Below are 22,431 nucleotides of genomic sequence, written 5' to 3'. Positions count from 1 at the left end.
TGTAACTTAAATGTGATGGTACATATTATAATTCGTATTGAATTATTAAACTCTAAAAAAAATGCACTCTGCAGCTCGACACCTAATCCGAAAAATTCGTACCGACGTACGTGTAACGGGCGAGATGAGCGTTTTGTCGCCGTCCCTTTGTTCTGCGCTATAAAATTATAAAGCTGTTATCTTTGTTATTGGGAGCTGACAAACTCGTCCAATTAACAACGCGGCATCGCGTTCGGATTTAATGGGCATCTTGCGATCGGCTCGGGGCCTGTTCTCCCTTTATGTGCGTAGGCCGTTTCTGTATTGGCACACCGGCCGTCCCTTACTCGTGTCAGGGTTGCTTCTGGCTCTTATCGTCGAAAAATCAGACGGGAGGACGCTCATAAACTCCTCGGCAAATCAGCCCCCTCGCACAAGACCGTAGAGCAGCCACTATACCCTTTTCGGACAGGTATATATGTGCAGAGCATTACACAGCCGAGGACCGACGGCAAGTTGTTTTATCGACCGACGCACCCGTTTACCCTATGCCCGGCCGTCTCATTTAGCGTGTATATGTGTGCGTGTGAGTGTTGCCGGGGTGGTTATTAATTGCTGCTCTTTAAGTATTAATTTCCTCTATCCTCGACCGCACCCGCACAAGTACAAATGGACCGCTGTCCGCTGGCCGCCCCTCTCTTTGTAAATTTATTTAAGCGCGCCCGGTAATTATATATATATACAATTACTATTTACGGTCAGCGGCGTATTTTCTCGGGGAAGGTCCAAAATGTTTAGGAAGCCGTAAAACAAAACAAAAAACAACGTTATAATTTATCGAATAACTTTAATTTATTTTCTGGGGGTCTGTGGAGGGAGTGTCCCTGCCCCCGTAAATAGGTACACCATTGTTTACAGTACACGATCCCGCGTATGAGCTACCGTTGAGCTGTAAATACGTGTTTGTGTATACGTATTGATGTTATTATAATTTACCGCGGTCCGGGCCTGTTGACAAAACAGTTTCGCCGCGAACAGTGTACTCATGTCGGTGTCTGCGTTCACAGTGATGGCGTCGGCGATGGCGGCCGTGCGCGTCGTCTCGACGGCGCCCCGTCCGCCGGCCGCGGCGGTGGCTTCCGACTGGAACGTGACGGAACATTACGGATTGCACGGCGGGGTCAGGCTGTCCGACGTGGTGGTCTGGCGGAACAGAGCTTACGCGTGTGTACCTCGGCTGGACGGCCGGCAGCCGGTCACGCTGCTGGAACTGCCTTGGCCCGAAGTAGCTGACCCGACGGCCGCCGCCGACCCGACAAGGAACTGGAGGCCTCGGAAAACGTTTCGCGCCGACCAACAAGTAAGAACTCGGCGGCAAATGTCGTGGTACTAAAATGCCGTCTGTTATTATTCATTAAGAATCCTATTCCGCAGAATCAGACTGTATACACTCAACGAGACAGTTCTCTATTGTGTCGCATACAATCGAATCTTAAGTCTTCGCTTTGTGCGCAGAATTGCCCGTTTCAATTAGGCATAATGCGATTTTATGAGATTGCATAATGTAAAACGGAGGCAAAGACTTAACGGGCTTACCGCTCCGGATGCATTTTGAGTTGCCCGTAATAACAATCCGCCAAACGATAATCCGCTCGGTAATCCGGATAACTTTTTAGCAATTACTACGGCTCCGCACTTCTGTTACAGTTTTTGGGTACAATTTAAGTCTAATTGACGTTTGGAATGATTAAATTACAAAAACGGACAGTAATACATACCGTAGAAAATGGGTTTATTATTATTTCAAAGCAAGAGTTTAGTAAGGAATAAAATTCAAAGTGAAATTATTCCCGATAACGTTTAAATGTCAAAAACACCATTCAACACATACCGGGACTTAATTAAAATTTTTATCAAAAAAATGTATTTTATAAAAAGCTTTTTAGTTATTTACTAAGTGACCACAGGGTGTGGGGGAAACCGATTTCCCACCGTTCAATCAGATTATTTTTCTGTAAAACACACGTTTTGCAATAATTAAACATACTATAATAAAATTAAATACTGATATGAATCAGTGCTGTGAGAGCGCTGTCAATGGTAGTATTGCGCAGAATGCTACTGAAATAAGCGTGTTTTTTTATGGTTGAGGTTTTTTTGAAAAATATATTATTATTTTACTCGTATGAATACTAGGTATGTATATTAGTATGAATAATGTATTAAAAAAGCAACTAAAACATTTTGAAATTAATTTTTCTAATGCACAATTATTTTAATAATTATTTAATATATTTTAAATATTTAATAAAATATATTTTGAAACGATATAGGCACTATTCGCTAACATCTAATAGTTCATAATATCAGGTTTTTGATAGAGTAAAAACAGGGAATGGTGACAAGTATGAAATAATTATATTGATATAACATTACTTGTACATATACAATACATACTAATATATCATAGGAAACCCCCTTTTCGAATCAAAATCCAAGGGAACGATTTCTTCTGTTTTTCAACTCTTTAGATCTTGGTCCTTGAACATTTTTTAGTAATTTGTAAATGGATACTAGATTTATTTTTTAACTCCGATGAGAAATTATTTTTTTGTTGGCTGCCTTTTTTCATTTTGGCTCTTTGGCATTCCGTAGGTAATCTGTATAGGTCCGAGTCAGCGTACACTGTGCACGAATACGTTCTCCATTCTCCGGGTACAACAAAATTTTCTCTCCGCATTTGGCCGTCTACTTGCGAAGTTCTCCAAGAAGGAATAAAACGCGTGACGCCATTGCCTATACATAGGACACACCAAGTCCGTGACGTCGTAGGTTGTAATACTATTTTAACGGTCAATCAGTCATTGAAGCCGAGGTCTCGGTCGCATTAAGCGCGAGACGGACCTATGGCCAACGGTGTCTTTACTTGAACATAATAATAATAAACGTGCATAATATAATAATTTTAAAACGCCCAATCAAAATTCCACATGCACATCAACCGCCAATACAACGATTATTATTGTCTATACCGCGAATGCGCGTGCTATAAGAAGTACTGAGCGACAACGCAAAATTACACCATAAGCCGGTAATAGTGGTCATTATCATCACCGTGTATTAACATAAATGTATTATTTCCCGAAGATTCCGGCGAATCGTTAACGAGTATACGAGAGAAATTCGAAGAAGATTGTGAATTTATGGTAATCCGTATACGCCAAACCGGTCGGCCGTATATAGTTTGCGTGCAATAAATCCGTTTTTTTTTTTATTGTGTATAAAAATCATAATGTCGCGCCGCACGGTAATTTTTTTCAATCAAACCGAATAATGTAATATTTTTTTTTCTTTATTTTATTAAAAATTCCTCGTTTGCCGTGTATGAAAATTCCTTTTTAGCGGCATCCGGGTTCGCGCGATTACGGTATACGAATATTGTCCAAACAGATTTTTAGCGGGAATTGGATTGTAAAAAAAACCAAAACAAAACAACAAATCGCGTAGAAGACGAACCGCAATAATTAAAAAAGCGGATCGCGTGTAATCAATTCGGGACGACCGTCTTGCCGAAAACATAAATTAAATATTGTACACGAACCGGTCATAACGGTTTTGCCAGTGGAAGCCGACCATTGTATAAAAAAAAAAATATATATATATAGGTATACATAATATGGTTAATGGGTACACATAATATTGCCATTGTAGCGCCGCCTACATTTAATTTGGCAATAGCAATAATAATAATAGGCCGCGGCGAGCGCGTTACAATAATTGTATTTGCCCGACGAAGCAAACCCCTTTAGCTAATCACTAATGAAACGTCCGAAATCGGTACCGACCTTTTTTTTTATGTCGTTTGTATATTTTTAAAACGTAATTTAAAAAAGAAAACCCTTTTTTTCTGTTCACGCGTTTGAGAAACGACCGGTAATTTCGGTCAGTTATTTACGGTTCGCTTAAATTCGTATACACATTTATATGTGCTAACCGTATAATCTGTATTGTGTTGTCGGCCGCTAAGTGCTTTGTATTTTTCTTCTCTCCGCGGTATTTATTTTGCCTGTCCACTCCTCGGCTCGACCGTTTTGGACTTAACCCAAAGCTTTCGCGTATTGTGTTTTTATCAATGCACTTCCACTACTACTACTACTACTACTACTACTACTACTTACCTACTCCTGTCAGGGGAAATTATATTATGTACCTGCACTCATAATGGATTTCGGTACCTACTCGATGCGCGACGGATATTTTCACTTAGACTAAACTTATATTACACCCCAACGAACGGAAAAGTCAAAATACAAATACACATTTCTCCCTTCAATTACACGCACACAATTTTACTTATAAATCTAGAATCGAGTACATTTCACTTAACCGAAAAGATTTAAATGGTGTATTAAGGGCAAACATGACAAACATACACCCCAGTCCGTCCTTACAGAACCTAGATTTTTAGATTTTTAACCTTTCAACACAGTGCAGTTTACTCTGTAACTATACTTCCTTTACTAAAAGGAAGACGTAAATGTTAGTTAGTCTAGACTGTCTTAAAAGTTTCAGTACATCATTTTAAGTAAAACTAAAATGTAGTTACACTACAAACTAATTTTTTACTAAACACATATCTTTCTAAAACACAACGTTGTAAAGTTAAAATGTTCACTAACAAGATAATAATGCTTAAACTACCATGAGAGGTACGAGACTTTTCGCATGTACTTTTCATAGATATATTATTAGAAAAAACTTTAACCAGAAACAAGTTTGTTTTTTTTAGATATACTGAGAGGTTTATCGCAGAACTCCCTCCTGCTCCCGTTTTAAACGTCACCGACAATCGTACCGAATGTGTTTTTATTCTCTCTCTCTCTCTCTTTCTTTCGTTTAATGTCCGTTATTTCCGCCGATCGGAGCTTAGACGGTTTAGATTTGGCATTTTTGGGTTTATAGCTGGCTACCGACCTAACGCTACCAAACAAGTTGGCCCCAGAGAGAGGTGCAGGTGGCCATTTCTTCCCCCAGACAGTTGCCCGCCCGGATGAACAAACTTTTTTTTATATTACCTTATTTCACACATTCAATCAGTGTTTTTATAGAGAAAAGGTAAAAGTACCCTTTCCACCCTTCTACAAAACGTACAGTGGTATCTAAAACTCGGTTACCGGACCAATGACTGCCAGCTTACACAATTTTACCGGCTTTCGACCCGCCGGGTTGTATTATAAGTTTACGGGGCGCACGTGTTTTCTGGGATCTTTACGGCTTACCTCATCTAAAGACCTTATAACGTTCGGCTTTCCAACTAAAACAATTAAAAGGGTTAAGCGTCCTAAGATAATATTTGCAAAACAAAGATCAGAGTGAGAGAGAGAGGAAAAGAGGGCAAAGATCACACTAAAACGAGCGGCGTGAAAACGTGCATTATAAATACAACGAAACCGTATCATCATCGTTGTCGGTCGGCGCTTTCTAATTATTTTTCCTTAATCTTTGTACCTAATGTTCTTATTACAGCTATTACCGTCGTGTATGAGACATCGGAGAGTTGCAGAAGAGATTTCCCCTGACAGCGTTTGAGGTCGATCGTATGTAGAACATGGCCGACCGTGTAATTTTAAGCGCGGAAGAGTATTATATATATATATATATATATATATATATATATATTATTTATGTCTTCCGCGAATCAAAAATCAATTACAATAATTAGCTTGTAGTTTTTACGACTAAATTAACCTTTCGGACTAGTGCGTGTGAAGTTTTTTCTCCCCATTTCCGAATGGCTTTTTATAAAACTAAACGTACACAAAATAATGCTGGCGTAGGCGGTAGGCAATATTATACACAAATCCACTTGCCTCAACCAAACGACCACCGGCACGTGTCGCAATTTTTTATGGGCATACCCACGGATTATAGAGAAGAGTTCCTAATGTAAAACTTATGACTTCTTAGAAAAAGCTTCTTGCCCGCCCGTAGCTGTTTGGATTTCAGAGATGGTGCCCTAAATGGCACATTTATTCCGGTGCTTTTTTTAATATTCTAATGAGGTTCTAATTAAGATAATAATTTATTGATAACATATTTATTGATAAAATATTAGGTGTATAGGTCAAATTTTGAGTCCATCGCGGAATATCATGTACGGTGAACTAACCGCTAAGTAGTACACAATTTTAACCTCATTTTTACGACAAACATTTAAACAACAATCTTTTCGATATGGTTTGCAAATCAAATCGATAACTAATGATCCAATGTAAGTGATTAATGAAAAAAAAAATGTGGTTGTTGTAAAAATAAAATATATTAAGTGTTTCCGAACGATAGCCGTAATAAATATCAATGAAACGGTACAATAACAACCAAGTGTGTATAAATAGTAACTGGTAAATATATTTTTCGATACCTATTATATGCGACGCGTGAGTTAAATTAGATACTCAATTCGATACTTGATAGTTATTGAGTTTTTGAACTCGGTCAGGAGTAAATTAGTTATTTCTCAGCCGATTACTTTTCTATAATGATGTCTTCCAAATCGACCCTGGCAACCGTTTTGCGTTCAATTATCGAACTTCGGAGAAAAAAAACAATTTTTACGGGACTTCTTGACCGTCGAATAACATTTTAAAATACATATTATACTAATCCCGTGTCTACCTGCGAGTCGTTTTTAGTTTTGCGGCAAGCGGTCGCCGCGATGGCCTTTGTTCTCCTCCCCCGTCGCCTCTTACGGTTTATTATTCTCTTTTTTTTTTTTACCTAGAAAACCACATGTTATGTCGCGCCCACACATGTCCTCCGGGCAACGTATTGAGCTCTCGCCTCTCGGTCCAAACTGTCCAAATTTTCTCGGTTCGTTTACACGCGGCGAGCCCGTCGCCAACCGAACAAACCGAATCGTCTCTCGGCCGTGTAATCCAATAATATGTATAACAACATAATAATGTTATATATTGTTATACACATCTACAGCCGTCGACGACTAGCAAGCGACAGGGAAGTCCGGAAGTCAGTCGGCCAGAACCACGATTGTACAATATTACATTATTATTATTATAAACAACGGCACGGGCACTCTGCATTTGCCCGCTATATTCCAATGCAATCGTGTGATATTGTGCGTGTAAAACAACATGTCCAACACATATTTTTGGCACGGCTTCGGCCGCGTGTCCCCGATGCGTGCATAGGTAGGTACATATTGTAATTCCTCGGTCGCAGCAATTTTTTTTTCTTTTACACACTCCAGGCGTTTATTGAGTTTATTTTTTTACCCGTCGAGCGGTTGAAATGTTTCCAAGAAAGGAACAGGACGTGAGTCAGGACGTTTTTAGCCGACCGCCAATTTAGGAAGTCCAAAATGCGCATTTTGTTTAAATGAGGTAAAAAAAATATATAAAACAATTTACGACACATACTAGTTACTACTACACCGCGGCTTGTGTGTATAATATTATAGAAGACGGTATAAACGCGCACATTTCGACAAGCGCGGTAATATTGATTTACAATTTTTATACACAAAAAAAAATAAAGGGTAAGTACAATGTATTTACATCGTATACACGACAACGATTCGTTATTAGTCGAGCCCGACGAGAAATTTATTATTTAATTACACACCGATTAAACTTTACTCGAGGCGCAGGTAATATACATTTATAAGTATTGTAGGCAGGGCAGGACAGAGCTTCGTTTAATATACAGTTGAAATTACTTATACAATAGCTACTCGAATGTTTTATTTTGCAATAACAATGTAATATATATATTTTTTTTTTCATAAAAAAAACCTTCAAAACGCCTTTACGCCGATCGTTAAAGCGGGAAACATTTTTTACAACAATTATTTAGTACACGCTTTTGTCTACTTTTCGGCCGTATTTTTGTTTATTGGAAATTTCCATGGTACAATTTTTTTGTGTTCTGTACCTACATCCGTGTATTATACCTAATACCGTAGAAAACTGATTAAATCAAGAGCGTCGCACATTTGACACGGCCAAAACAACTTAACATGTGTTTATTTTTATACATTTTTTTTGTTGGTTCGTAGAGAATTGACAATATTGGTAAAATGTTGAACGAGGAAAAATTAATATTGAATAGTCATTAATTATTGTGAATGCCGAATGGATATTGTATAAATTTGATATTAATTAAACAACAATAATTATTAGTATACAATGCGGTACAATTTAGGATTTGCAATTGATAGTTCTGAAGTAACATATAATACATGTATATTGTATACATTTGTAACATTCAAAGTTTTCTTTAGATCCCTGAAAATGGTATAATACCCTGGGATAGCATTGTGCGTACACACAACGGGCCCAATTGGTGCGACACTGATAATACTGTGACATGTCTCGATCTTAAGTATGTATTATTATGTTTATTGCACGTGTGCTCACTCACTAAGCCCGGGCTTATAACTTTCAAGTCTAAAGTACATTTTCCAGGAAACGCAATCACGGAGCTCGTTTTGATCACGACAAAAGATATTATCATGGCATGACAGTAATAATTATTGTGTTCTTCGTACGGCGTAAGTGTATCTCGGTTATATCAGGTTTAATTTTTTCATCATTTTTATACGTTATTGATTATTATTGCGAGTTTCATTAAATGTAAATACATGTTCGTACATTTAATTTCGCATACTAATTAATGTTTTATGTTGCCTAATTGCTAATTAGTTGTGTAAACGATGTAGTTTTTGTACGGTTTTTTTTAAACTATGTATTATAATGAGCCCGAGTGAATGTTTTTACGAAAAATATCTGCTAATTATTCTATACAAATTATATGGTGTTATCACAATAGAAAACTTATAATATAAACAAAAAGTAGTCAATTGTCTGTCAAAAACCTCGTAGACCTTATTTACAAATGTCTTACTTTAGTTAAAGTAAACGCTATTCGATTTGATTTCGACAAATTTGATAAATTATTTAATTATTTTGTGTACAGTCATTTTTAGTGTGACGTAACGCATTACAAATTTTGCAACCACCATGTCGCCCTATAAAATGATACAGTTATTTAAAATGTAAATCATTTGTATACCCTTTGGCATTGATTATAAAATATGTATACTATTTATGTTTTTGTATAAAAACTTTTCAAACAATGGTATTGGCTAACGGATAAGTCCGATTTGTCCCGTTTACTCAATACATTTTTGTCACATGTGTATTTTTTTGTACTTGGCGCATTTTTTATAAACATCGATGCTATTATCATCCTAGTGGTTATTTTATTGCGTCAGTAGCCCCGATAAAACGTATCTTATTATTGTTAATTGTTATTGATACGATAATTATGCACACGTAGCGTCGTTATGTATATTATATATTATGCGCTAACCGACATTACCAACGGCCCAAGAAATCTGTCGTCGTGTGTTTACAATTTAGTTCGAAGGCCGATGGTTTTTACACACAAAGTATTAAGAAAACGCAACGGTTTCATTGTGAAAATACCGACTTTGAAAGATCATGCGAACAAAACAAAACAAGAACAAAAAATTAACTACAATGTTTAACGCGCGAATTTAACACCGAACCCGATTATACGGACGTTCAAGGAAACGGCTCTTCGGAGCAATAATAATAATAATAACAATAATGATTCATAATAATATTATACAGTACATAAACAAAAACGCTGTTTAAGGTATTTTTTTCCGACACGCTCCGACCGACCGATCGTGCAGAATGGGATAAATAAGAACAGGTCGATCGTATCCGCGTTAAGCTAGGGTTTTTTTTCCTCAATCGAATTTTATCGTCTTCGGTCCCCCCCCCCTTTTTTAATTTTGAGGTAAACGACTCGAAGCCGACCGTCTCGCCGTCACCTTGGACGTGCGTTTGGCGAAGTACGGCCAATTATTTGTATATTGCATTCGGCCACAGCGCGCGTTTGAAGTGCTCAGTATATATACATATTATAAAGAAATCATAATATTTGATCGACCGTAACACGACGAGGATAAGAAAAACCGCCCTTCTATAGGAGGATACGCGCGTTAGCATATTTTTTTCATCTCCCACGTTATACTTGATTTGATTTAATAATATGGGTTTTTTATGCTTGTGGCGTCGCGGGCAACGTGGAAGAAACTCGACCGGTGCTACTTTTGCATTCCGTTTGTTTTTTTTTTTTATATTTATAGTATATAATATGCATCCGAGGAGACCGGTATATATTAGTATATATAAGTCTATCGCCTTATGCAAATGCCAGATAAAAACAAAAAAAATACATCGAGGTATGAAATGTACGCGCGATCACCGCGTCTTAGATGGATTTTAATTAGAACTGCGTTTGACTAGTTTTAATCGGTAATTAACTGACATACCGCAGACATAAAAAAAAAATGTAAACGAACGACAAAACCGGTCGGGCTTATTTTTTCTATAAACTAATAATGCCGTCACAAACATTTTTTTTTTGTATGTGTGTTTTAAATAACCGCGCCAGCTTTAAGCCGGGCGAATTCGATCTATCAGTTCGTTGAATCCGCTTTGGTTCGCCCAAGACACGTTTCCCGCGGTAACCAAGGCGACCGACCGGTATGTACCGTGCCTGTCCGATAAACACAAGTTCGTGATTTTTCTTCCCAACTTAGCAAGAAGAAAACAATCGACGGCGGTAAACCCGAAATCTCTATTGCTCGTGTGACATAACGACTAACGCCCATACGAAAATACTTTGTTTGCGTTGAGCTTAGACTCGAAGGCGGGGAGAATCGTGCGGTTCTTAAACTCTATTTTGACTCTGGCCGAGCACGAATAACAACACAGCGGTTTATTTTCATATTTTAAGTTTACCTCCATCCGTACGGCGTTTAGGTAAACGATCTGGGTTCAACTCTTCGAGACTTTGACAATCGTATGGAATATGAGGACCGATCACCTAGAAGCTAAAAGGATACAATTTTACAAGGGTTTTCTATGTCGTCATTATCCTATGTCATTGTCGTTTGACTTTAGGCTCCTCTTGTATAGTCTTTAGTTTTATAAACGTCAAACCACCGTTAAAATGTATTATGCAATATGTTATCTGCGAGCTTTTATGTTTTTACAATTATAAAATATTGGAAAACATGTCCAACGTACCCTTAACAAGTGCAGTATGAGAACCTATAGTTTGTATAATATTATATTAATGTTTCGACATGAACATGTCTTTTGTCATGGGGTCGATCTAACATTCATATGATGCTTTTTGTGTAGCTATTGATGACGTCATCCATTGCTATGGATATTGTTATTGATAAGAAAATCAGCTGATAGATAAAAAATAGAAAAACAGATGATCATAGAACATGTGCATGATCCAATTTATTTTTCCTTGAAAGGAAAGGTTTATTTTAGTGTAGGTCTAATATGAATGTAGACTTTAATTCCTTACTGTGGACTATTGTCCAAAAAATAATTACATTAGTAGGTAATTTCAATGATTAATTAAAATATAAAAATTAAAAGTATTAAATTCTAATACTTAGAATATTTAAAATTTATAAACATCTTCGATGATTGTATATTATAGTTAATAATGTCGGCGAAGCATTTTCAATTTTATGAAGTTGTATTATACAGAAAAAACAATTGTTTGTTTTACGATTTAACTTTGGTACCAAACAGATCCGATGCGAAGCTGAAAAAATATATTGAGTTTTTTAAACAACAATTTTTTTGTAAGAATTAGTTACTAATAATAACTTTTACGACCAAATCTAAGAATCAATTTGCCCGTTAGGCTTTTTTATCGTTCATTCTATTATAATTTTTATTTTTCCATGTTATTTAGTTTATTTCATAATTCGTTCTATTGATGCGCTATTTCTTCACTCTTAACCACCCAATACTTAGACCACGATTTTAACGTTTCTCCATTGCATTGCTATAATATCATATCAGATTCTCGTTTATGTAATCTAAATACGTTGATTTCCGTAACGACTATGTTATATTCATAGCGTCGAGTTAAGCGTTTCGTAATAAATATTGTATTATTATTATTATTAAATAGTAATCACAATGATCCGTACGGTTGTGAAGACATCGTGGTATACAATAATATAATAATCGGACGGCATTCGTTTTTAACGACAAGAGGTCGTAAATTGTGTTTGTGTACAATATAATTATCAAAACAAATGTATTATCGAGGTTATACACGAACGGGTATATTGTGTTCTGTTTGAATAGCCGCGGTACTTTCCGTGCAAATAACTCTGAAGGCTTTTGGGCGAAGATGCTCTTATTTAACTAACTAGCCCATAAAAAGGTAAGAAGAAGAAAAAAAAAGGGGGAAACGTTCCAGCACGGGGATTCGATTTAGGGGTAATAGTTGTAGGTATAGAAGTCTGGACGACCGGCGTACGGTTGACCCGGGCCCGACCGATATTAACGAGTTCGTATGATAATTTATTATTATTGTATAATTTCTTTGTGCTTGTATTCGAAAGTCATTTAACGCGTCTGCCGGTCGTGATACATAAACCTCTTTGGCGGACGTAATGAGTGCACACGCTATGTTACATCAACGTCGTTTATTTAAAACAATATTTTTCACTCTCCCAGACACATACACACACGCACAAATAGACTATAGATACCAACTCTTCTGCTCTGATAGCCGTCGAGCGGTTGACTAGTTTTTAACTCGTCGACCGACATAACTGCGGCTGTATAGGTATTAGGTATAAATACTTTCTTTGGATTTCGACCCTCAGCCCGGCGGTGTCTCAAAAACAATTTCCAGCTACTTTACATATTATTATTATTCGCGCACCCGTCTTATCCCGAGTGTTAAAGTTTTGTACATTGTTATGCATATTACACTACACAATACACCGGCTGATCCACTCTGTATAACTGTACTACAGAGATTATGCTGGAAGATAAATGACTTTTTGATTTTAATTCCCCCCTCAATAACTATATACTTATGGAAATGAGTAACGATAAGTTTAACATAATATTTCACCTTTGCTTCTCATAATATATTTATACATTCAAATTTTTATGATAACTACCTATAAAATATGGAATCGTGTTTAGGCTGTGACATATATATATAATAAGAAGCGAATTTTTCGTTTATATAATAAATAACTATAAGTATAAAAGATTACCTAGTCGATATTTTGTAGTTTTGAACAAATATTTTGTAAGTTTCTTATGTTCTTTCAAAAGTTTGAACACAAGAAACAGCACGGTGCAATCATATTTTGATGGATAGCGTTCTTAGATACGCTATTTACGCTTTACATCACCAGTCTCCTCGGTTTAACTTTTAAACCAGCTTCCAAGAATAAAATGTGGGTGAATTTTCAAGTTAGATATTATGTATAAAATGTAAAATACCTATGATGCTAAAACTGTAAAAAAAAAAATCCAGGTATTGGCAATAGCATATTTTGCTTAATCATAAACGTGTAATAAAATATCAATTCAGAAAATATTTGTGACTCGTATCCATTGTTGAAATTCGTTTAGTCGTTTTACCACTTTTACATTTATAATTACAAACATTGATGAAACGACATTTAAAATTGATACACAAGTCTGAAAACACCCTAAAAAATTGCTATAACAATAATGTAAAATTCGGTCGCGAAATTTATTCGCGTTAAAGCCCCCAAGCTTAAACATCCATCGTTGTTTAAATATTTATAATGTATTGCAATTTGTAAGTTTAGCGGTCAACGACGCGTTTCTCTATATAGTTGGCAGTGACATAAAAGAACAAGAGCAGGACGTTAATTATTATACAGTGAAACGCGAGGCGGGGGTCAGGCGAGACACACCGTTTAAACCTATTGTATACATGTTATTTATTACGTATAAATATAGTCAAGAGCTTTTTTTTTTATATAGCCAAGATCTGGGTGAAGAGTGCCGACGAGCCATGTAGTGTGTTACAAGTATATACACATAGACCTCATCGTTTCCTTTTTCGTCGGCGGCCGTTACTTTTGTGTGGCCAATAAGGTTTTTTTATGTATTATTATGCCTCTTTGTGTGCGTTTCGTTCCCGGTTGAGAAATACTTATAAATTATTTCATTCTTATACGGTGGTTCGTCCGAAAATGGTCCTGAAACTTTCACATTTATTATTGTGTTGTGATCGTTTGTGAAAAATAAAACGACGAATAACGGCGGCTTGGTATAGTTTATCGAAAAAACAGGTAAACACCATTGTTTCAAAACGCGTTGAGTGTACTTGTGTATTATATATATGTATATAATAAATGTCTGTGTGTGTGTGTTTTGCTCACGTTTGTCCTAGCACGTAGGATCCTGAAAAAGAGCATTTTACTTTATTATTATTTTTTTGTAACCCCGAGAGTATAATACAACGCTAGTACAACCGAGCCGTAGTGTATTGCGGCCGGTCCTTAGTATAATAATACTAATAATGTATTATTTATCTATATAGCTGTTACGGATTGATATAAGTTCGAAAGGGCAACGAGAAAGTGGTTCGATTTGCGTATGACGTTTTTCGCACGACGCCTTTCGCCGATCAGCGATCACGACTACTATATACTAGAAACTACATAGGTATACTTAACAATGTGTTAATATCGTATTTAATGTTTTATAAATGTAGTTTAATGCGTGGAAATTAAATTTATCGCCGATGACGATTAATATAAACATTATGACCGGTAGGCAGGCACTTGTAAACGTAAAATATCAAATCACTTTTACGGTGGCCGCCGCCATTGCATCGGGACTCGGCTATGTGTCTTTAAGTACAGCCTATACATAGTGTGTGTGTTTCATACAAATATTTTTGCATAACATTAGGTACATCTGGACGGCGGGGCGACCTCAAGAGTAGGTATACACTGCGCTTATTACGGGGAAACGGGTTTGGCTTTTCGTTTTACAACAATATTGGAAGTATACCGTCGGAAGGGTGTACACTGTACATACACCATATTATGTAGGTATTATAGGCGCTCGCGAGACAAGACTACCCACGCCAATAAATGGTAAGTTGGTACATGATTCGACGATACGGTGAGCGACGACCTTCCACGTCCAAGTCGCAAAGACAGATGTTCCTCTCGGCGTCCGTGACCCCAACCCAATCGCATTACATTGTATTTATTCTTATCATCATCATTGCATTATAATATTGGTCGGACCGTTTGTAGTCCTGACTTACACTACTGATCCGTAAATGTTTTTTAACCGAAACACACTCCCAAATTTAGTCATATCCATCGGACGGCCTTCGAGTTTATTCAACAATAATAATAATAATTTAATCGACAGGCCGCTGAGTGATTAGGAACTGAAATTATCACCACGTGCAATACGGACAAAGTGGAGATGACTATTTAGTTTTATAACTAAATTACAGACTGCAATGGCGTATATAACATTTTTCTTACAAGGATGTTCTAAGGTTATCATTCACCTCCTCCCTTATACTAATATTCTAAAAAAAAAAACAAATATTATATATTCAATTAAAATGACTAATGTTCAAATTTTAAAATAAATAAAATTTCAAGCGTCGACAATGTTTTGTCAGATCATTGATAATTTATTCTGTTGCCACAGGAGTGTATCACTGAGCTTAAAAATTGTTTTTCAATTTGATTGATTTAAAAAATAAACAATGAGATTACCCTCCGGCCTAATTTCGCCTCTGGTTATATAAGCACCTGTACATGTTTTGATTAAATAACCACTAGTATGATATTTCAATTTTCATCAGTTTTAAAAATAAAGAAACTTATTTAGATACTCTCTACTTACGGTAAAATATAATCTATTTAAGTTTCACGTTGTAAGTTAAATGGTTACAGTTAGTTTTATTTTAAAAACTAATTTTTATAGTTGAATTATTTGTAAAAATTATTTGTGTAATTATTTAAAATTGTAGTGTTAGTGTTTTTGGTTTGTGCATCGCATCTTACATTCCACCATAATATTTTGGTTTCGACCCAATTACATCATTGATGTTATTTAAAACAATTTACAACATTCAAACATAGGTGGATTGTTACCACTAGTCAAAACTTTTTAACGCATTATAATGACAATGTATTATAAATATTTGATTTGAGAAGGGAACATCTCTTTGAATATATCAATTATATTTTTCGTGACCGTGACTATATCAGTAATGAGTACGTTTATTCTCTAAGACAAGGTACTTTAAAAGGATTAAAATTAATAAAAAATGTATTATTACAAAAAAAAATAAAAATTGTATTGAGGTTTTATTTTTTTTTGAATACTTGGTTTCAATAAAACTGCAATTCGACATTTTTGAAATCATGTTATAGTAATACACGTACAACGTTATCCGTTATTTGACATAATTCCTTTTTAACGAGTTGACTATTAATTACAACAAAATCAGAGGGGAAAAAACGACTCATCAAGTTACAAACTAGTGACTAGTTACTTTTGATACATTTCCGACCCGTTACTTTTTAGCTTGAATACTTGGTGCCGCACAATTTAACGCGTTAAAAGTTTTTCGCCAGTTGTTGTGCATCGCTTGTGACACATTTCATAAATTAAACAGTGCCTCGTTGAGCTGATGCAAACGCTGATGATGGATATAAGTTTGCTAGGTATGGATTCGTTGCGCGAATCACTATAGAAGTACTAAACTAAAAATATATTATATTCGTCGGACATAGTCTCTTATAATGCGTTATTTATTCATAGAAAAAATTCCGACGGACTGTATAGCAAATCGTATTTACTGTCGCCGGACCTGTTAAAAAAACAAAATGTTTAATTGCCTAGAGGCTTTTATCAGAATGTTTTAAATTATTTTCCTATCCATTAAAATCTAGCATGTGCGTATGCGCGTGCGCGTGTGTGTGTGTGTGTGTGTGTATGAATAATACATTATAATAATATAATATAGTATCCATTCCTCCCTCCATTCTCCGATATTAGTAACACACGTGTTGGTCGCTGTTTTGAAATCGAAAAATAAACATAATTACACCTATCGGGTTTCTGTGATTGTATATCTATAAATATTAGGATAGCAAACAGACACACTAGATGTATGTTTTTTCTTAAATTTAACCTATATCTGGAAATGATGTTAAAACAACTCCTAGTGTGATCATTTAATCCGAACCGACTCTGGTTTAATCTTAATAATTATATACGTTTGACTCGTCGATTTTTTTCTCTTTCATAAACAAACAAGCGCAACTCGATGCGTTAAGTAGATTGTTTTTATTTTTTTGCAATAGGAAACGTATAATAAGAATGTGTATTTCGTTTGTCTGCGTGTACTTGATCCACATATTTTCAATCAACCACGCCATACTTACAATCCGCTAATTCATCTCGACTTGTTTAACTCCAAAGAACATATTACACACGTCACGTGTATACCCAATTAATATGTATATATACCCTTACCCGTAATACGTTGAATAATATTATACGACTGTATAAAGACTATGAACATATATATTATATTATACACTTCTCTCGGGTACTTGAACATCAAACGCATTTTATTTCTCTCCGTGCGCCGTCTAGGTGTTTTGATATATAATACATTATGCGCACATGTGTAGTTTTTATTTGCTCTGCCGGTGACCCCTTGCCGGTCGAAGCAAATATGGTATTATAAGCTGGTTAGTTTTAAATTCGATCTAACCGCTCGATCGGTTTATGAACATTACTACATAGATACTGGTGTTTTTTTAAAAATGTAATACTATGCTATTTTCAGCACAAGTATTTTAAAAATTCATTTCAAATGCGCCAGACATTTTTCTTGGGTGAGACAATATAGGGCAACATCAAATTTGAATGTGCACTCGTAGACCAACACCACCCTTGTTTTATAAACAGAATATAATAAAAAGTTGACCAACTAAGTGTGGAAACGCTCTTAGTTTGTTATAATATTTTTTACAACATGATTATTGATTTTATTGTTTTCTCCCAGAAACTGCGCCATTGTCAGCACGTCCAATCGGCGGTCGCGGTCGACTTAGACAAGATCAGAGGACACCTGTACGTTTTGGATGCAGGATACGAAGAATGTCAGCCCAAAGTGGTGGTTTACGGCTTGAAAGCTTTCAAAACGGTATGTTTACCCTAGTGTGGTAAGGCGCATTAATAAAAATAATATAATAATGGGTGCTGTACGATTGTTCAGGTTCAATTGGCGGAACTCGGAGGAGCGAACGTGTCGGACATGTCTACTTTGGCTGTGGACGCCAGACCGTTAAAGGGAGAGACCAGAGTTTATATCGGTAGCAGGAGAGGAGGATACATCACGGTATTCGATCCGGGAGAAGGCGGTTGGCACAGAATTTCCCTAAGCTCTCTCGATGGGGAAAATGAAGTGCCCGTCGAATTTTTGGCCGTCTCCAAGCTCCAGTCGTTAGTTTATTTCACATCGGCGCTATCCCACAGCCTGTATTCCGCGTCTCTGAGGGATCTCAGGAATTTGACCTCTTATGTCAAGCCCGGAGTAAAGGTATTCATAGAGACGCCGTGTAATCCCTGGATACAAGGGGGTGATTTTTATTTCAATTTGTATTATTTTTTACCGGAATGCTATTCTAGCGGCGATTCCAAGCGTGTCGTTTGCGCGTTTCTACCGGGGAATGCCGGCCAATTGACATTCCCAATGTAATACTACACGCTATATATATATATATATATATATATATATATATATATATTATACACAACACCACCGCCACTACTGTAACCACCACCACCATTACTCCTTACACCTGTACCCTAAGCCGTCCAATCGACACCAATGTATAAAGCTCCTTTGTTTTTCACTGCAGCGCACGTTTAACAAAACCGTAGAGTTCACGGGGAGAGGTCGATTAAGGGGTTCAACATAAGCAATAAAAGGTCGTGTCAAAGTTAAATTAAAAATCAATTACATTTGCGACAGATGCGTTTTCTTAAAATCAATTTCAAAGTACGCGCTGCTCACTGGTACAAATTCCGTGAAACCTATATCATTATATAGATTGAACTATATAATAATGTTAGTTTTTTATTATTCAGATTCCCGTGGTTGATTCAACTTAAATTATTAGAACTCAGAAGCAGAAGTTGATTTTTTAATGTAATAATATGGATTTATTACTGTCGAATATTTTATCGAGTACTAATTGATTTAATATGAAGTATAGTTTATGAACAACTTTTTGTATTAAACATGAATGTTTTTTTTCATGTGAAAGTTCTTTACATTACTTGCACATATTTATCATCTTTGACAACAATATTTTTTCGATACTTATTTACGATTCTTTTGATAGAGAAAGAGGTTTTATTTTTAAATTACTTTTTAAGAGAAGTTTACAATTTCGACGCGAACAGTAACCAACGAAGTGTATTATAGACTAACTATTGTTTTTATGACAATTTTTTTTTGGATTTCGTTCCACCATGAAAAAAAAATATATTGAAAATATTAATATACATTCATAAATTATAAAAAATCTGAACTCTATTTTATATATTCTCAGACCAGAGGTAAATATTTGTACTTTTATATAATAATTATAAATTCTAAAACTGAAAAGTTAACGATGTACGGATCGAGAAGTTTTAAACGAACACTAGACCCGTTGTCACCCGAGAAGTAGAGAAATACCTACTTAGACTCAGAGCATTTAAAATAATCAATAACTGTAACAATCTTGTCAATTAAACGACTTAGTGTTTGATGCGCAAAACGCACCGGTCACTTTGTGCATTACATATTTTATGAATTCCATTTATGGCACAAGTAATTTAGGTGCTGCTTGGTATGTACTACCCTGAGTACACCTGACCTTATACCTACTCAAATATTTAAATGTCCGAGGTATACAGTCTACTTGACATTTATTTTGGTTCTATATACTTTCGTAGCTTCAATTATTAACAATTATTAAATTATTTTTTTTATAGAGAATGCATTTCGTTTAGCTATTAATGAATTGTAATACCTCGCGGGAGAAGCGAGTGCAGAATCGTTTGTATAATATAATTTTAAGGATAATGTTTATCAGTTATTTGGTACTCACATAAGTCAATGTAGAGAATGAGGACGTAAAAAATATAATTAGGAGATATACTAAACAAAAATTCAAACGATGACTACGTCGTTATTTTTTGTTTTTCTTAGGTTAACATGTTTGGTCGCTTCTCGTCGTACCTACATCCATAATTGCATTACTATAGAGATTTTTAAAAACTAATTTTTGTTTAGATTTTGTAGCGTGAAAACGAAATTGTAAATGGTGAGTGGGCCTTGTCCTTGACGTAATGCAGTTGAAATATACCATGATTTTTCGTTTTAATATTTTTAAGACATGCGTCATTGCAAGTTAGTACTATAATATAAGATCTCACGTGTTGTAGGTTCAATAGGAAATTGTATAAAATATAATAATGTTGAAAGTCATAATTGAAGTGGTGAACGTTTTCCTATAAAAATAATGAATTTTGCTTCTACTTTTCATAGGTCTTAATAATATTGATGTTTGCACATTATTATCATTACTCATTCTTTTGCGTTTCTATTATATTTAAACTTTATAGAGCGGCGACACGATTCCCGGCGAACTTCCTGTGCGTTGCGAGGGCACCAAACTGGGAATATCCAGAGGGTTGTACGTGGACATTCAAGGTGGCACGAACTACGTTTACGCCCGGGACTTTGCGGCTGTCAGGTATATATACGACTTAACGCCGTTCTCCGTTATATTATGACGTTTATAAACCCCTAGATGAAATATACTTCATTTCATAGTTTATATTATATGTCTGTAACACATAAAAACAACCATTTTCGCCACAGGTGGACTCCCAGCATGGGTTTGTCGGCCGAGAAGCATACGGTGATGTTACAGTCTCGAGATCAGTTGCCGGCCGTCGTCAAAATTTGTGCAGACAATACTTACTTGCAAGTATGGGCAATCAATGGAAAACCCAACGCCGACCATCGGTACACGGTCAAAATTAATACGCTTAACTTTTGACGGGGATCGATTTTGAGTCGAACATGTGCCGGACACGGAAGAAGTCCTAGAAGTGGTTTTACACAAGGTAGAGCAGACCTCGCCGCATCTTAAGAACAAAAATCCCATCAGAGTTTTATTTTATTTAAATTTACATTTATTCAATCGCTTATGCCATCTCTGCTTAAAAAAAATTGTGTAGCCTATCTATTGATCATTAGTCGCGCACTACCTTATTGTGCATTAGGAACAACTATAACTAATAGTACCAATCAAACGTAAGATTGTCTAGATGTAAAACGTTTTTAATGTAAATATAAACTGTATAAAGTATAAGGAATCTCATTGTATATTTACATGTTAATTTATTAACCAAGTACATTACCGGTGGATTTCTCTTCCACTGATTCTATGATAATTTGAAAAGCCTCAGGCTTTAGGGCTTCTCATTTAATTTTCTTTTAATAAAATGTATAGGTAAAAATTAGATCCTGGCATGGTTCGTCGTCCTCCTGCCCCGGCCAGACCCATACTGATAAGAGATAATAATATAATATAATATTTTATAGCAATAATAATTATTGTGTTATCGTTTGGTTCTATGCAGGACAAAATTGGGCTTAACTTGTATCGATCTTTAATGATAATCTTGTGTGCTCTGTAGACATGCATAATAAATAAGTTACCCTTTATCGTGCGCACTCAGGTAAAAACCAAGGCGATACGAATAGTTTATCCGTTGTTTGGTAGTAATGGCGAACCGTTAATTAAGTTTATGTGTAAAGTGTCTCTCCACAATATCTTTGTATTTATGCTAACCCTTAGCTACAAACGGTGTTATTTATAGCTTTTACTATTCAACGTTATAGCGCTATACTTAAACCTATTAGTCATTCCTAATTAATTAAATTAAAAAGCTAGCGACATATTACTATTATAGTAATTTAATATTATTGCAGTATATTGTAATTTGTATTTCGCCGGCTGACCTGTTTGTTTTCCATTTTGCTCATCCCGTCTGATTTATTAATTTGCGTTATTATTATTTGTTTTATTAAAACCCGAGCATGTAATAATAATATTTTCCTTCGGTTTTTATGCATTTTTTTTTTTTGCATACACGACGATGATGATGAAGCAATAAAAATATTCAGTTTTCCGTTACATGGAAAATCCATAGAGCTGATTGTAAAAAAGTAGCAAAAAAAGGGAAAAAATCCGTCGGAATGTATTGTGCTTATGGAAATTCCTAAACCCAATAACCTCCCGGATCCTCCATTATGTTAAAGTACTGGAATGGAAAACCTCTACTTAAACGAAGACGGCGACGAGATACGGTCGCTTGTCACCGGCTAAATCCTCTCAGCGAGACAGGTAACGGCGTTTTGACGATGATTCGGAACGGACCCATAAAGGCACGTGTTTTT

The 22,431-nt window shown here is 35.8% G+C and overlaps 1 protein-coding gene across 1 annotated transcript; it reads left to right on the top strand.

Moving 5' to 3' along the window:
* Positions 1–1,024: 1,024 nt before the first annotated feature.
* On the top strand, positions 1,025–21,288 carry LOC126840723 (uncharacterized). Its single transcript, XM_050576638.1, has 5 exons — positions 1,025–1,339; positions 17,971–18,111; positions 18,184–18,507; positions 20,586–20,716; positions 20,845–21,288. Exons 1-5 carry the CDS (start codon positions 1,025–1,027, stop codon positions 21,023–21,025), a joined length of 1,092 nt encoding a protein of 363 aa, XP_050432595.1. The 3' UTR covers positions 21,026–21,288.
* Positions 21,289–22,431: the final 1,143 nt, after the last annotated feature.

The sequence above is a fragment of the Adelges cooleyi genome, unplaced genomic scaffold (genome assembly GCF_023614345.1).
Source record: "Adelges cooleyi isolate 19-005CV unplaced genomic scaffold, UGA_ACOO_1.1 ACOO_flye_CR_arks_rails_tigmint_CR_PRNA_376, whole genome shotgun sequence".
NCBI classification, from domain to species: Eukaryota; Metazoa; Arthropoda; class Insecta; order Hemiptera; family Adelgidae; genus Adelges; species Adelges cooleyi.
This window is presented reverse-complemented; position numbering and strand designations above follow the sequence as displayed.